Source organism: Esox lucius, chromosome 7 (genome assembly GCF_011004845.1).
Source record: "Esox lucius isolate fEsoLuc1 chromosome 7, fEsoLuc1.pri, whole genome shotgun sequence".
Taxonomy (NCBI): domain Eukaryota; kingdom Metazoa; phylum Chordata; class Actinopteri; order Esociformes; family Esocidae; genus Esox; species Esox lucius.
Window position 1 is genome coordinate 30,200,033 of NC_047575.1, and position 15,298 is coordinate 30,215,330.

Consider the following 15,298-nt stretch of genomic DNA (forward strand, 5'->3'; position numbering starts at 1 on the left):
AAATGTCACTTGTGCATAATAGAGTGGTATGAATGATAATGGAGAAAGACTGAAGTCTCACCTGTGGTCTGTGGGCTCCTCTGGTAGACTGTCAGGCCACTCCCTCTTCAGGTACTGATAGGCCAGCTTGTGTAAAGCCTAGAGTGAGGGACAGGAGAGACTGCCTTAAACCTCTGGACTAAAGACACTTGTCTCCCCTTGATATACTGCTGCAACAAGTCCTTTGCATTATTACGGCCTGGGTTGGCTTAAATCATCATATAAATGTTAAGAAAAATGGTTGAGACATTTCTTGCAAATTGTAACATATCATACAAATTAGATTATGTAAAAACAATTCAGAGAAGCTCCACAGTGCTTCTTTAAAGTGAAATGTAAGATTTGCCCATTTGTATATTTAAATATGGTCTTGTTTCGAGAAATGCTTTGTTTTCTGTACAGCACTGCCACACACATTTACGTAGTAAAAACAGAAAAATCCAGACACTGTCACAAATTGAATACATGTATATACATTCCTGTTCGCCTGTGGGTTTGGTCCTTCAGCTGGTTGAGATTTGAGTAAAAATGCCCACAGGTAAGTATTATTAAACCAACCTAAAAATGATCTATGTGCCAAATTATGTATTTGCTCATGAACCAAGCCACATGCACAAGACGGAAGTACACATGTTATGTATTCATTCTACCCAGTGTTTACACATTATGTATGCATTCTACCCAGTGTTTACATGTTATGTATGCATTCTACCCAGTGTTTACACGATATGTATGCATTCTACCCAGTGTTTACACAATATGTATGCATTCTACCCAGTGTTTACACGTTATGTATGCATTCTACCCAGTGTTTACATGTTATGTATGCATTCTACCCAGTGTTTACATGTTATGTATGCATTCTACCCAGTGTTTACATGTTATGTATGCATTCTACTCAGTGTTTACATGTTATGAATGCATTCTACCCAGCGTTTACATGTTATGTATGCATTCTACTCAGTGTTTACATGTTATGTATGCATTCTACTCAGTGTTTACATGTTATGTATGCATTCTACCCAGTGTTTACACGATATGTATGCATTCTACCCAGTGTTTACACGATATGTATGCATTCTACCCAGTGTTTACACGTTATGTATGCATTCTACCCAGTGTTTACATGTTATGTATGAATTCTACCCAGTGTTTACATGTTATGTATGCATTCTACCCAGTGTTTACATGTTATGTATGCATTCTACTCAGTGTTTACATGTTATGAATGCATTCTACCCAGTGTTTACATGTTATGTATGCATTCTACTCAGTGTTTACATGTTATGTATGCATTCTACTCAGTGTTTACATGTTATGTATGCATTCTACCCAGTGTTTACATGTTATGTATGCATTCTACTCAGTGTTTACATGGGGTTGACATGGTTTTGCGCATGTGACAGATTAAGGACATCTCAGTGGATATTTTGTCAAATATTTTGACCAGCTGAAGTGCAGACCACAAACCCAGTAGAAAAAGTTCAAATTGTGTTTTATTCAACACTCTGGCTTGTAAGGAAATTTCCACGGCTTTTACACAGCTGGTATCATAGTCTAGTGCCAAAGGGTGACATCCTCTGTATCTTGAAATAATCACTGATTATATATTATTAGTCAGGGTACATACATGACCCTACTGACCCTAGGCAAAAGTGGTGCACTATTTAAGAAACAGGGTGCTGTTTAAGATGAAGAAATGGCCTCATTCATCTGTAATACCTGAAGTATGCTCAAGTTTAGTGGTGGAATTCAAACCACAGAAGTACCCCCCGGAAATACTGCTTGCCGGCAGTTAGGTTGAGCTTTGAGGAACTGAAATAGCATCACCTAGAGTAAACACTGAAAGAAAATACAGACTGAAATATTTCAGTGTGTCCTTTGGTACAGAAGAGTGCATGTGCACACAAAAACGTGCACATACAGCTAGGGAACACATTCTCAGCTAAACAGAGAGGCATGTGATCTACAGTAAATGTCTGAAGTAAACCAGCTTACAGCAGGCAAGCACATGCAAACTAGCATCTACTGCACCTACAGTCTTGAAGTAGATGGCTCACTTCTGTCAGACTGACTGAGCATGTTTTAAAATCAGCTATTGCAGTCAGATACTATTCACCTTCCATATAAAATTACAATTCATTCTGAATTATAGAAGTCTGCAGTTGCCAATGGAAAAGTAGTCCTTCTCAAACAATAATTTATTGACTGATCAAGTGATCGAGATCTGTTTGTGCCGTCTTGCCAACTCCAAATATAGGAGAACGTTATACAATCTGGGACTGAATTATTAGACAAAAGAAATATCAAGATACATTACCAAAATCGATATGATATGAATGACGATATATTAAAAAGCGACAAACTAAAAATGAGCGACAGACTGAGTACCGGATTCCAACAAAAATGGGAGTAGGCCTACACAAAATTGAGAATTCATCCCACCTGAGTTATATCATTTATTACTGGCGTAATAATATTATAGCTTAATAATTATTAGAACTTCTGTAATATTATTTTCAGAGAAACTGATTATTAGAAATATATTTTAAATCAAAACAAATTCAAACTTCAGTTAGTTTATTTCCATCAGGGACCTGAATGGAATTGATTACAGAAAACTATTAAATTATTCTGAAATCAGGCTAGACCTTCTGGCTATTTCAATGCACAAGTCTCCTTTTGAAGTTTTTTGCTAGCCATTGCAGCCGGTTCACAGCAACAGGCTTCAAAGCTGCCCTCTACTAAGACACATTGTTACCACCTGGCCCCTCATTTTCCACTGCATTTAAAAGGCCACAACTGCCTTCATTATTTCCCGTTAAAGTTAAACATTGTCTCATAAGGAGAAGCATCAGAGGGTTACAGTGTATAATAGTTTTTGATTTTGGTCTCATCAGACCAGAAAGTATTTTTCTTCATGCCCTCAGAGTCCTTCAGGAAGCAGGTCATATGCCTTTTACTCAAGAGATGCTTTCATCTAGCCAGTATACCAGAAAGTCCTGATTGATGGAGTACTGTAGATATGGTTTCCTTCTGGCAGAAGCTGTTAAAGCGGCCATTGGGGTCTTGGTCACCTTGCTGACTGTGATCCTTTTTGCCCAGTTACTCAGCTTAGTTTACTCAGTTCTAGAACGAGTCTTAGTGGTTATTCCATTTTACAATGATAGAGCCCACTGTGCACTTGGAAACATTCAATGCTTTAGCAAATTTTGTATTACCTTGACCATCGCTATGCCAACAGAAATATTGAAGGTCTATGGACAGTTTTTTGGACTTGAGGGCTTTTTGTTTGCTCCGACATGCAGTGTGAAGTAGACAGGTATGCCTTCCTAAATCATATTAAACCAATAATATGAACTTCCTAAAAGGAGGACACTGACACAGGACGCATCTGAGCTCAGTTTGGAGAGTCATGGCAAAGGGTCTGAATTCTTAAGTCCTTGAGATGTTTCACATTATATTATTCTATAAATTGGCACAAATTTCTAAAAATATGTTTTCTCTTTGTCATTAAAAGGTATTGGGTGTAGATCAATGAAACCCATAACATAAAATGTGCAGAAAGTGGCTTTCCGAAGGCACTGTATAGAAAATGAACAGGCAAATGAACAAATACATAACAATATTAGACACATTAAATAATAATAATAGAAAACAATTGAAAACAGTCTCATATTAATACACTGTATTACAATAATTTAAAAGATGACAAACTAAAACAACTAACTAGCAGTTTCCCAAGCAAAAGCTATATCATATAGCAGATCATCTACATGTGAGTTGCTTGAAAGGACAGATTCTAACAAAACCATTAACAAAAATCTACTCATACATTAGTCAGACATACTTCTTGTGAATAATATTTTTTTTAATTAATTTATTACTCATCCTTTACCCACCTCATAGCATTCATACCAGTGAATCTCAATCTTCATCCAATTTTTTGCCTAAACAAAAATCATTTGATTCATTTTATCACACAGTCCTATCTGGTGAAATCCATAGGCCAGTCTCTGAACCCTTTGGTCTCTCTGGCTTCTGATGCCAAAACCCCAAATGACTGAATCCACCGCCACAAACCCTGTCATTGTGGGAGTCGCAGAGTGTAGCCAGCAGAGCGGACATGTCTGCATTGTAAGGCGAGGGATCGAGGGGACGGGAGGACGGGATAAGGATGAGAGACAGAGGGGGTCATTTTATCACTTACCGTGATTTGAATATCAATTGAGTCATGGCAGTGTGCAGGTGTTAGTAGAAACAGAGAGGGACAGAGAAAAAGAGGCAGAAGGTTAAGTCTGTTGAAAATGACTGTGACCCGCTTTGGTTCAACAGTGTAATGCTCATCTCTAATTTGACATAAAAAATAAATAAATAAAATAAAAAACAGGATTTCATTCAACCTTCACAGGCCCGGTAAAGCCATCTGCTGATTATACCAGGGGTCTGTTCATTAGGAAAACTGTTTGAAATGTTATGCAACAAGTAAACAATACCCCATTTCAGTAAAAAAAAAAAAAAAAGTACTCCTGCTGCCTTATTACACAAACAAACAACTTAAAAATCCTACTGATTAAATCTTCAATCCTCAAAAACTACAGTGTATGCTCTAGTAGTAGTTAACCATTTGGTCAGTTTAGCAACCAAAACAACTCCTCATAGCTTCCAACCCCTAATGAATGGGCTGACAGTGACTGTTCAAACCTAATACTAGGTACCTGCTTGCACTCACATGCCCACTGAACTGACTCCTTTAGGACTGATGGAGCAACTGCGTCCAAAAGCATTAAATAACATATACTTTTGAAATAACTGAAATAAAAGCCACAGGTGGCCAGGGTGCATTCATTTGGCACCAAACTAAAGTGGACATCCAATCAGACACGCTTAACCCAAGTGAGCACTAACAAACTGATCTCAGGGGAAAACCTAACTTAGTTTACGGAAATGTGTAACAGACAAATTCATATGATGTTACCTGGATTAGAGTAAATTACAATGCACATTTAGATTAACTCTAAATGTGCTCTCCACTGGCCCTAGTGTCCTGTCTGTACCGTGATGTAACGTATCTAACGAATTCAGCTATCAACATACTTACATATACTATCTTGAGACCAGCATTGCCCTAAACCAAAAACAATGTGGTCCAGTATGAAGGACATCACTGTAGTATACTGTATTATTAACCGGGAGGTCTGAATAATAATTTGCTGAAAACCAAGGTATGACATCAGAGCGCAAGTTACGTAACCGGTTCGTAATAGCAATAATGCATCTCTGGGTTTATTTGTATATTGTCAATGTTTACTGTCAATACACCACAGCTAAGTGTTGTGTCCAAACACTGCACAATGCACTGTGTCTAAAAACAGTTCTTAGTAGATCCCTATAATTTCCACATTGCAGAGAAAAAGAAGCATCATTCTAATATAGACTGGAAGGGGAATCTTTAAAAGAATTTCCAAAGATTGATACAGGATACAAAACATATTCAAAAATTGGCAGTCTGAAAATTTGGTGCTCATTTGGAGGGGAAAGGTAATAACAATAAACAACGTTACCTTTTGTGAGATATGTCTAAGCTGATTAGGGTTGACATTTGACATACGTGCCGTTTGATGGTTAAATTAAACATCATTAATTTAAGTAGATCTTAGGTCAACAACACACATGCTAAACGTCATTAATTTAAGTAGATCTTAGGTCAACAACACACATGCTAAACGTCATTAATTTAAGTAGATCTTAGGTCAACAACACACATGCTAAACGTCATTAATTTAAGTAGATCTTAGGTCAACAACACACATGCTAAACGTCATTAATTTAAGTAGATCTTAGGTCAACAACACACATGCTAAACGTCATTAATTTAAGTAGATCTTAGGTCAACAACACACATGCTAAACGTCATTAATTTAAGTAGATCTTAGGTCAACAACACACATGCTAAACGTCATTAATTTAAGTAGATCTTAGGTCAACAACACACATGCTAAACGTCATTAATTTAAGTAGATCTTAGGTCAACAACACACATGCTAAATATTTGACAGTTGCATGATATGTTAGTGAACTTTATTAGGTTTACAAGCCTTTTTCTCCAGATTTGAGCAATAGCTTATTTATCACCTTATTTCAATGCAAGTTAAAACAAGATCCACCCCATTTCCGCCCCAAAAGATGACAAATTTGAAAGCTATTTACCACCTTATAGTAAACATGAGCTAATAAGCAAGTGGTTAAGCCTGCAAGCTGTTAGTCTTGTGGCAGACCGCATAGTCATGCAATTATAATATGTTTGTACCATTTCCTGTGAAAATTTGCACAGGGGAGAAGTAGTTGGAAATGGGACATGTGCAGGGAAAATATGCTTTCAGAGATCACTTCTACATTACAGTTCAAAAAAATGGGGTCACTTAGAAATGTCCTTGTTTTCAAAAGAAAAGTAATTTTTTGGCCATTAAAATAACATCAAATTAAAAAGGAAATACAGTGTACATTAATGTATGTAATACATGTTAATGTTGTTAATGACTATGTTATAACTGGAATCGGCTGATTTTTTACGGAATATCTACAGAGGCGTACAGAGGCCCATTATCAGCCACCATCAGTTCTGTCTTCCACTGGCATGTTGTGTTTGCTAATCCAAGTTTCTCATTTGAAAAGGCTAATTGATCATCAGAAAAGCCTTTTGCAATTATGCTAGCATAGCTGAAAATGGTTGTGCTGATTAAAGAATCAATAAAACTGGCCCTCTTTAGACTTTCTTCTTAAATGTGTCAGTCTATTATTTCTGATAAATTAAGGCTATTCCATGCGAGAAATTGCAAAAACACTGAAGATCTCGTACAACACTCTGTACTACTCCCTTCACAGAACAGCGAAAACTGAAAGCTGGCAGCTGCATTAAATAGTACCTGCAAAACACCATTCTCAATGCCAACAGTGAAGAGGCGACTCTGAGATGCTGGCCTTCTAGGCAGAGTTGCAAAGAAAAAGACATATCTCAGACTGGCCATAAAAAAATAAAATTAAGATGGGCAGAATAAGGCTGACAATGGACAGAGGAAAACATGAAAATAGTGTTATGGAAAGACAAATTAAATTTTGAAGTGTTAGGATCACAAAAAAGAACTGCTTGATGCCATCTGTCAAGCATGGTGGAGACAAAGTGATGGTCTTGGTGTGCTTTGGTGGTGGTAAAGTGGGAGACTTGTACAGGGTAATAAGGATCTTGAAGAAGGAAGGCTATTGCTCAATTTTGCAACACCATGCCATGCCCTGTGGCAGGCACTTGATTTCCTCTTACAACAGGACAATGACAAAAAGCACAGCTCTGAACTATGCAAGAACGATTTAAGAAAGAAGCAGTCAGCTGGTATTCTGTCTATAATGGAGTGGCCAGTACAGTCAGTGGATCTCAACCCTATTGAGCTGTTGTGGGAGCAGCTTGACTGTATGGTATGTAAGAAGTGCCAATCAAGCCAATCAAACTTGTGGGAGGAGCTTCAGGAGGCATGGGGTGAATTATTTTCAGATTACCTCAACAAATTTACAACTAGAATGCCAAAGGTCTGCAAGACTGTTATTGCTGCAAATGTAGGATTATTTGACAAAAGCAAAGTTTAAATTACATAATTATTATTCCAATTAAAAATAGAAATGACCATATTTCCTATTTATTTCCTTTTCAAACTCATTGCATGTGTGTTTTGATAGAACATAAACACATTTCTAAGAGACCCCAACATTTTGAATGGTAGTTTATTTGGGCAGCTAGCCAGGCAGCTAAGCCAATAGATAATCCATTAGTAAGTTACATTTACACTTGATATTTCTAATTTTGCTGACGACAACTACACTATTGATTGCATACATGCAGTACCTACAGTATTTTACAGCTACTATTATAGGGAGGTGCATGACCCAAATGGAGACTATTTGATAATGATGATGCCACTGGATCTTTAGTGACCACAGAAAGTCAGGACACTTGTCTAACTTGCCATCCTACTGACAACAGTCTAATTCTCTGTTTCTGTCCAACACACACGTTGACACATGCACACACAAAACCATACTAGCCACAAAAGTCCTCACCAGACATAGGGCTCACATGCTCTGGCCTCTCGATGGTTCGGGGAAATTAAAGTAATTAATTTATCCCACAAACACTTCAACTGCATTGCTGGTTATTGTGCTTCCAAACGTTGAACAGATACAAAGACAAAACATAAATGTGATAAAACAATAGCTCCTAAAAACTAAAATAGCTCCTATCTTGGTCACAATATTTAACCTATTCAATGTTTGTAACCACTTTCCCCAGCAATTGTGTTGAAAAGTCTAAGGAATAAATGAACAACCATTCAATGGCATTAAATGACCCTAGTATCTGGTGCTTAACTTTCTCCCTTAAAAGCAAATGTAAGAAATATAAAAGATTGAATTTAATCGCAAATCCCTTGCAGCCTAAAACCCTTACCCTTTTTCCCCCTGGTGAACTTCTTAGCCATGTTGGCAGTGTGTTTTAGGTCTTTGTCCAGTTGCATTGTGAAGCGCCGTCCAATGAGTCTGGTGGCATATTCTATTACACTGGTACACTTCTGAATTCATTCTGCTGCCATCATTCATTACATCACCAATAAAGATGAGTGAGCCCGTTCCAGAGGCAGCCATGCATGTCCTTGAAACAAAGTTCCTGCTTCACAGATGAGGTGGTATACTTAGGATAATTGGCAGTTCCTTGTTTTCTTCACACTTTTGCCTTTCCATCGCTTCCCTTTGTCTCCATAAAACTCTGTTCCAAAACTCTAATGGCTGATGTTTGTGCTTCTTAGAAAATAATAATCTGACCTGTTTCTGTGTGTGGGTGTTTGCTGCACATTACAAATGATTCTCAAGAGTAGTAATTAAGAAGGGTTTCATGTCAGTAACTGTATCTGACAGTCAGCCAGCTGAACATTTCACTAAACTCAGCGCGTGCGACCTGAAACAGGGTCATTCTCACTAGGCTCCAAAATGAATAAAACACTCAAAAAGGGAGGGACTAGCCAAGTGTATTCATTAGTCAACACTGCTGCAAAGCTATTGGTTCCTAATGAATACAACTCTAAACTTGTCTCATAAACATTGGTTTATAATTAGAATTTGGATTATGTTTTCGGTCCAGTGTGGACTAATGAATATAATCTAGGAGTTATCAGACTATAAGAGGTTTACACCTTTAAAAACATGATAGGATGTGCCCTTGCAAACAAATATGCTAAGCACACAGTTTGACAGGTGCAGAAATGAACACACTCAAAAACGGGGTATTAAATGGGACTTCCAGTTCTTCCCTGTCTGATGGACACAGTAAAAACACACAGGGACAAACAGGATGTCAACAGCAGGGCTGCAGGGTGACCTTTAACCTCTACTTGAATGCCAGCACATTGCTGTAAGGTCCTGGGTGTGTGGGAGAGAGGCTGATACAGAGACACATCAAAACACAGATAGAGAAAGGAAGGAAAGTCGAGAGAAAGGAGAACAGTGACAATGGCTGTCTTTATTGTCTGCCCCATTATTCAAATGTTTTATTGTTGTACTGATTGTTAAATTGCTTAGTTCTGCAGTTAAAAAAACAATTGTGTGTCTGTAAATTTGCTGTTGTGTATTGTTATTTTTATTAGGGTGTCAAAAGCATTTTTGGACGTGGTTAAATAGCATCTATATTTCTTTACCACATGGAATTGTTTTTAATTTTGTACACAATTCCACATGGACCTTTCTTTAAGCACAAAACACAAGAGCTGATCATTTCTGTTTCTATGTTGCTGAAAACCTTGTGCATAGAGTCAATCATTTACAGGTTATGTCAAATATTTCTAAGTAAAGCAAATATATTCAATGTTCTTGATATTGCCACACTATATGGTCAAAATAACATTTGTGAAAATGCCATTGCCTTTTTGCTTATCAGCTGTTTAGATAGAAATGTCTGGAAGCTTAAGGAAATACATGTCATATATTATATCTATATTATCTATATTATACACACTTTGGTTTTTGACAAACTGATAATTTAAAGATCAAATCACTACATGTTGAAATACCTAAAAAGGGATAGGCTATGCACCTCTGGTTAAATAGGTAGGCAGTAGTGTGTGTTCACATGCGCACTAGGTTTTCAGTAACAAAAAGGCAAAAGTAACTGTTGAGTCTTAGACTTAAGAGTCCACACAGAATCATGTGCACTTAAAAATAGTTCCATGCAGTGAAGAAATGCAGATGGAATCTGCTTAACATTACTGTCATCAAAGAGATGTACTACAATAAACATGACTTGTGTTTGGCAGTGAAAGAAATGTTAAAAAAATAACACTATAAGCGTATACGATGGACAAGGAATTTCAAAAACATATTTGACACCCTGTCAACCTTCAGAACTACCACATGCCCTAAGACTTCAGTGCTAGGTCCGTAGGTATTGACTGGGTTGGGGAAATCCCAAGCCAGGACCCCCTTTTCTCACAGTAATGATTTACATTCCACACAGGGATACAAAGCCGGAAAAGACCAAAGCAGTGGGGGGGGGGGGGGGGGGGGGGGGGGGGGGGGGCAGACAGTAAATTGACATACACAGGAAGCTGAGGCCAAAACAATTCCAAGACAAGGATGTGGACCACACAAAAATACCAAAACAGAGACAGATCTTGAAAGTGGTCCTCTCAGAGGAGATATGATCAAAACTGAGTCCAGATATTCTCAATAACTGAAATATCAACAAAATCTTAACCACACCTGAACCGAGCAAAGGTCATGTGGTTTGTTTTTTAAGGCAACACAAATAAGGGGACAGCAATGCCAAAATGAAATGGTATCCATGTGCAGAAATTAACATGACTCCAAAAGGATAGAGAGAAAAAAATATGTAGAGACAGGAAGAGACACTTACCTGGGCGTAGTCCCTCTCTAGGGCAGCTTTCTTCTGACTATATGTCCTACACAGAAATAAGGTAGAACCACAATTAAATACAGCATACAATTATGCGGGGAACAAATTATGAATGTACACTAGAAGAATTCTTTATGCCCACTACTTGCTCAGTTCATTTCCAGGATCAGATGTAATCAGATGTCTTATCCGGGCCTTTTTGGGATTAACCCGAAATAATTTTGAAAGTGAAGCGGTTTGATCAAACAATCAGAATTCAACCTGTGTGACCTTAATTACAATAATAGACTAATTACTTTGTTAGGGTAAGGAGTGGGCTTCAGAAAATCAGAGGTGTATGTAAAAAAATTTTTATTGTTTCTTAATGCCCAAAAGACTGACGATTTCAAGAGCCAAAGGACACACTGGTAAATTGTTATATTAATTCAACAAACACTATAAATTATTAGACTTTCAGTTATGATTAAAATATCAAAAACAGAATGGGTGCTTTAAGCAATTCTAGGCATTAGGAGAAGCAAGGTGGCATAGTGGTTAAAGCATCAGACCGCCGTCTTAATTTGCAGGTATCATGTAATACGTAAAAGATTCAAGGCGCCAGGTGGAAGGCATGACTTATTCATTCTGCAGAATCACAATGATGACATTTCTACCTCGGCTACATGAGTTGTCAAAGCTTTAACTTGGTCACTTCAAGATTCACCATTCTTTGTAAGCAACTCCATTGTAGATTTGGCCTTGTGATGTTGGTAATTGACCTGCTAAGTCCCTGCTAAGTCACTCTACCAGGGTTGTGTCGAAAGCAGACTTTTATTTTTAATTTGAGATCAAGCCAAAGAACAGAAAATGAAACCCAAGACACCTCACACTGATCTAACCATGCCCCTGTTCCACTCTCAACCACCCCCCACCTCAGGTCCTCCAGTCGATCACGCTCTCCAACCACCCCCCACCTCAGGTCCTCCAGTCGATCACGCTCTCCAACCACCCCCCACCTCAGGTCCTCCAGTCGATCACGCTCTCCAACCAACCCCCACCTCAGGTCCTCCAGTCGATCACGCTCTCCAACCACCCCCCACCTCAGGTCCTCCAGAAGATCACGCTCTCCAACCACCCCCCACCTCAGGTCCTCCAGTCGATCACGCTCTCCAACCACCCCCCACCTCAGGTCCTCCAGTCGATCACGCTCTCCAACCACCCCCCACCTCAAGTCCTCCAGTCGATCACGCTCTCCAACCACCCCCCACCGCAGGTCCTCCAGTCGATCACACTCTCCAACCACCCCCCACCTCAGGTCCTCCAGTCGATCACGCTCTCCAACCACCCCCCACCTCAGGTCCTCCAGTAGATCACGCTCTCCAACCCCCCCCCCTCAGGTCAACCAGTAGATCACTCTCCAATCACCCCCTACCTCAGGTCCTCCAGTAGATCACACTCTGTATGGTGTTTGATGTGTAGCCTGCTCAGCTGCTCAGCATGAGTATGTTTCAGCTCCTGGGTAACTTTCACCTGCAAAACAAATATGTCAGAAAACCGTCAACTCCTGAGGAAGTATGTACCCCCCGAAAAGTTTTAAACATGTGGATACTGGGGCTGGACCCGAGTATTCTAATATTCCGATATCGTTTGGTATGTATTTAGTATTCATTATCTCTATTCGAATAGTTATATTCGAATATATCTTGTTATATATAAATCAACTAATAATGCGTAGCGATATGGAAAGGACTTGCAACAAAACAATGCACTCACTACACAATTGGCGGATCTGGTCTGGTCTTGTGTACAATGAATGCGTGGCAACAACTGCTTGCATGCCAACATTAGGCGGCCAAGGCGAACAGCCAAATACATTTTGTGAATGCACCTGACATCCCTCTCACTCACAGCGGTGAACGTCACGCTTCAGTTCACCTTGGCCGTCTAATGTTGGCATGCGATTGTTGTCACTACGTATTTTTTCGTACTTGATGCACATGTGCTTTTGCAAGGCAATACAGCTGGGAGCATGGGGATTATTTTTGCAGTCTCTACAGAACCTCCTCTACACGATCTAAGTGCATATATCGCTACCGGGACATCAACGCCAAAGATGCATCAGGATTGCTACTACAGTTGGGATATCTGCGCAGTTGAATGAGATTCAAATAAGTAAGATGCCCACATTTTTACAAAAAATAAACACCCCCACAGTATATTGACAGAAGAACATTGATATATCATTTTTATGATACAAACAAGGTATTACGGTGCTATAGATCATAAATAGCGATGTATTCACTGGTAATCCGGATGAGCCTTTACACATTCGCCTGTCTATCTTGAACGGTCATTGGCGTTGCCTGGTAGAAGTGTTCCTGGACAGAATAACCTTCCTCCGCCTCTTGATTATGTTCAAATATGTTGCATAAACGGAAAGAAAGCTACGTTGAGGCGCTGTTCCACTGCATAATACAGTCTCGACCCGCTTTGGAAGCTTTTCCACTCCATGGTACCAGCTCCACTCGGCTACACGCCTCGCCTTTTTTGCTTTTCCACTGGCCAAAAGTTGGGATAATACCTGGTACCAGATACTTTTTTGAGTACCTGTTTCGTCGAGGTTCCAAGCAAGCTGAGGCCATACCAAAAGGTGACGTGAAAACAAAGAAGACTTTTGATTGGACAAGAGTGACTCAAAGCGTGCAGCAAAGCAAAACAACAACTGTTCTGGGGATTCATCGACGCTTGGAAACTGGCGACGGGAAGACCGCAGGTGTTTGCGGAAGTGGAACGTCTCGACGGGAGATTTTTGAAAGCAAGTGTCAGGCACTGTGTGTTGGTGGGAAGAATCAGATTGAGACGTGATAGCTATACTGCAACAGCTCCAACCACAACGAGCGGAAGCGGGGACAGCTGTACGGTGAATGAGGACAGCATGGCGGGGAGTTCAGACGGGAGTGGAGTGGACATCGTTAAATGTGGATGGGAGACAGGAGGGATGGTCTTATACCGGGGGTGCCAGGAAAAAGATTAGGAAACGAGTTCAGGGGAAGGAGGATCGGGAATCCAACTCAGGTGGGGAGGTAAGTAAGGATGTGAGAGGGGAGGGGGATGTCTGGTGTCCGCAGTGCTGGCGGGACGGTGTGAGTGGGAGGTGCATCGGGAGACTACAGTAGGTAGAGATCATTATCCAGTTGTTTGTAAATTAGGGTTCGGGGTATGGTAGAGAGGTCACACAAAGATGGTGTTTTAGGAAGGCAGATTGGAAAGAGTATGAGCGTGTGTGTGGAGGATTGGGAGAGGAGGAGGAGGGTATGAGAAGGCAAGCAGATGAACTCAGGGAACATGGGGATGTAATGGTGAGGAAAGACGAGACCAGGGAGGGGATGTATGTAGAGTTCTCAATGTATGAATTGGAGAAAGCCTTGGAGGGGTGTAGGAAGACGGCCCCGGGAGATGACCGGATATGTTACGTGACGGTTGAAAAAGCGCCGGATTGTGTGAGACGAGTGGTGTTGGAGCTGTATAATAAAATGTGGAGGTCTGGGACTGTTCCGGCTGGGGGGAAAAGAGCAGTGGTGTTACCGTTTTTGAAACCAGGTAAGGACCCTACGAGGACGGCGAGTTACAGGCCCAGTGACGTTGAAGAAAGTGATGTGTGTGGCGTATTTTGATGTGGAGAAGGCATATGACACCATGTGGAGATAGGGGCTGTTGATTAAGTTGAGTAGGTTGGGTGCAGTAGGTAAGCTGTATAATTGGATTTTGAGTTTTTTGTTTGGAAGAGTGTTCCAGGGGAAGGTGGGGGGGAGGTCCTGTCCAAGGAGTTTGAGGTTGCTAATGGCACGCCGCAGGGGAGTGTGGTCACCCCATTATTGTTTGTGTTGATGGTCGATGACATGTTTGGGGCAGTGGGTCCAGGGATGCGGGTGGCTTTGTATGCAGATGATGGGGCAATGTGGAAAAGAGGAAGGAATGTGGACTGGGTAATGAAGAACATAAAGGAAGCAGCTATAGGGGTGGATGTGTGGTCATTGACTTGGGGGTGCAGAATGTCAGTGGCCAAGTCGTGTTTTATGTTGTATTCTAGGAGAAAGATTGAAGGGGTGAGACTGTGTCTATATGGACAGGAATTGGTGCGGGTGTCCTTGGGATGTTGTTTGATGAGAAGTTGACTTGGAGGACCCACGTACAGTCGAAGGGCTATGAACCTTATGCGGGCAGTGGTAGGGTATGATTGGAGAGCGGATAGACATACTATGGTGTGTATGAATCAGACGCTGATTAGGTCAATTTTAGACTATGGGTGTTTTTTTTATGGGTATGCAGGTA

General features: G+C 40.3%; 1 protein-coding gene across 3 annotated transcripts in view; it reads right to left on the reverse strand.

Annotated features, from left to right (window-relative positions):
* The window catches only part of si:ch211-176g13.8 (F-BAR and double SH3 domains protein 2), a 51,755-nt gene that overhangs the window by 19,451 nt on the left and 17,006 nt on the right, over positions 1–15,298 (reverse strand). For 2 of the 3 annotated variants that reach the window (XM_010870802.4, XM_010870801.4), the window contains exons 2-4: positions 12,399–12,496; positions 10,988–11,033; positions 62–138 (exon numbers count right to left, since the gene is read on the reverse strand). In XM_010870802.4, coding sequence (XP_010869104.2) covers positions 62–138; positions 10,988–11,033; positions 12,399–12,496 — 221 coding nt within the window. Of the gene's footprint in view, positions 1–61; positions 139–1,761; positions 1,882–10,987; positions 11,034–12,398; positions 12,497–15,298 lie in introns of those variants that run through there. The other variant, XM_020048049.2, reaches the window with a different exon arrangement.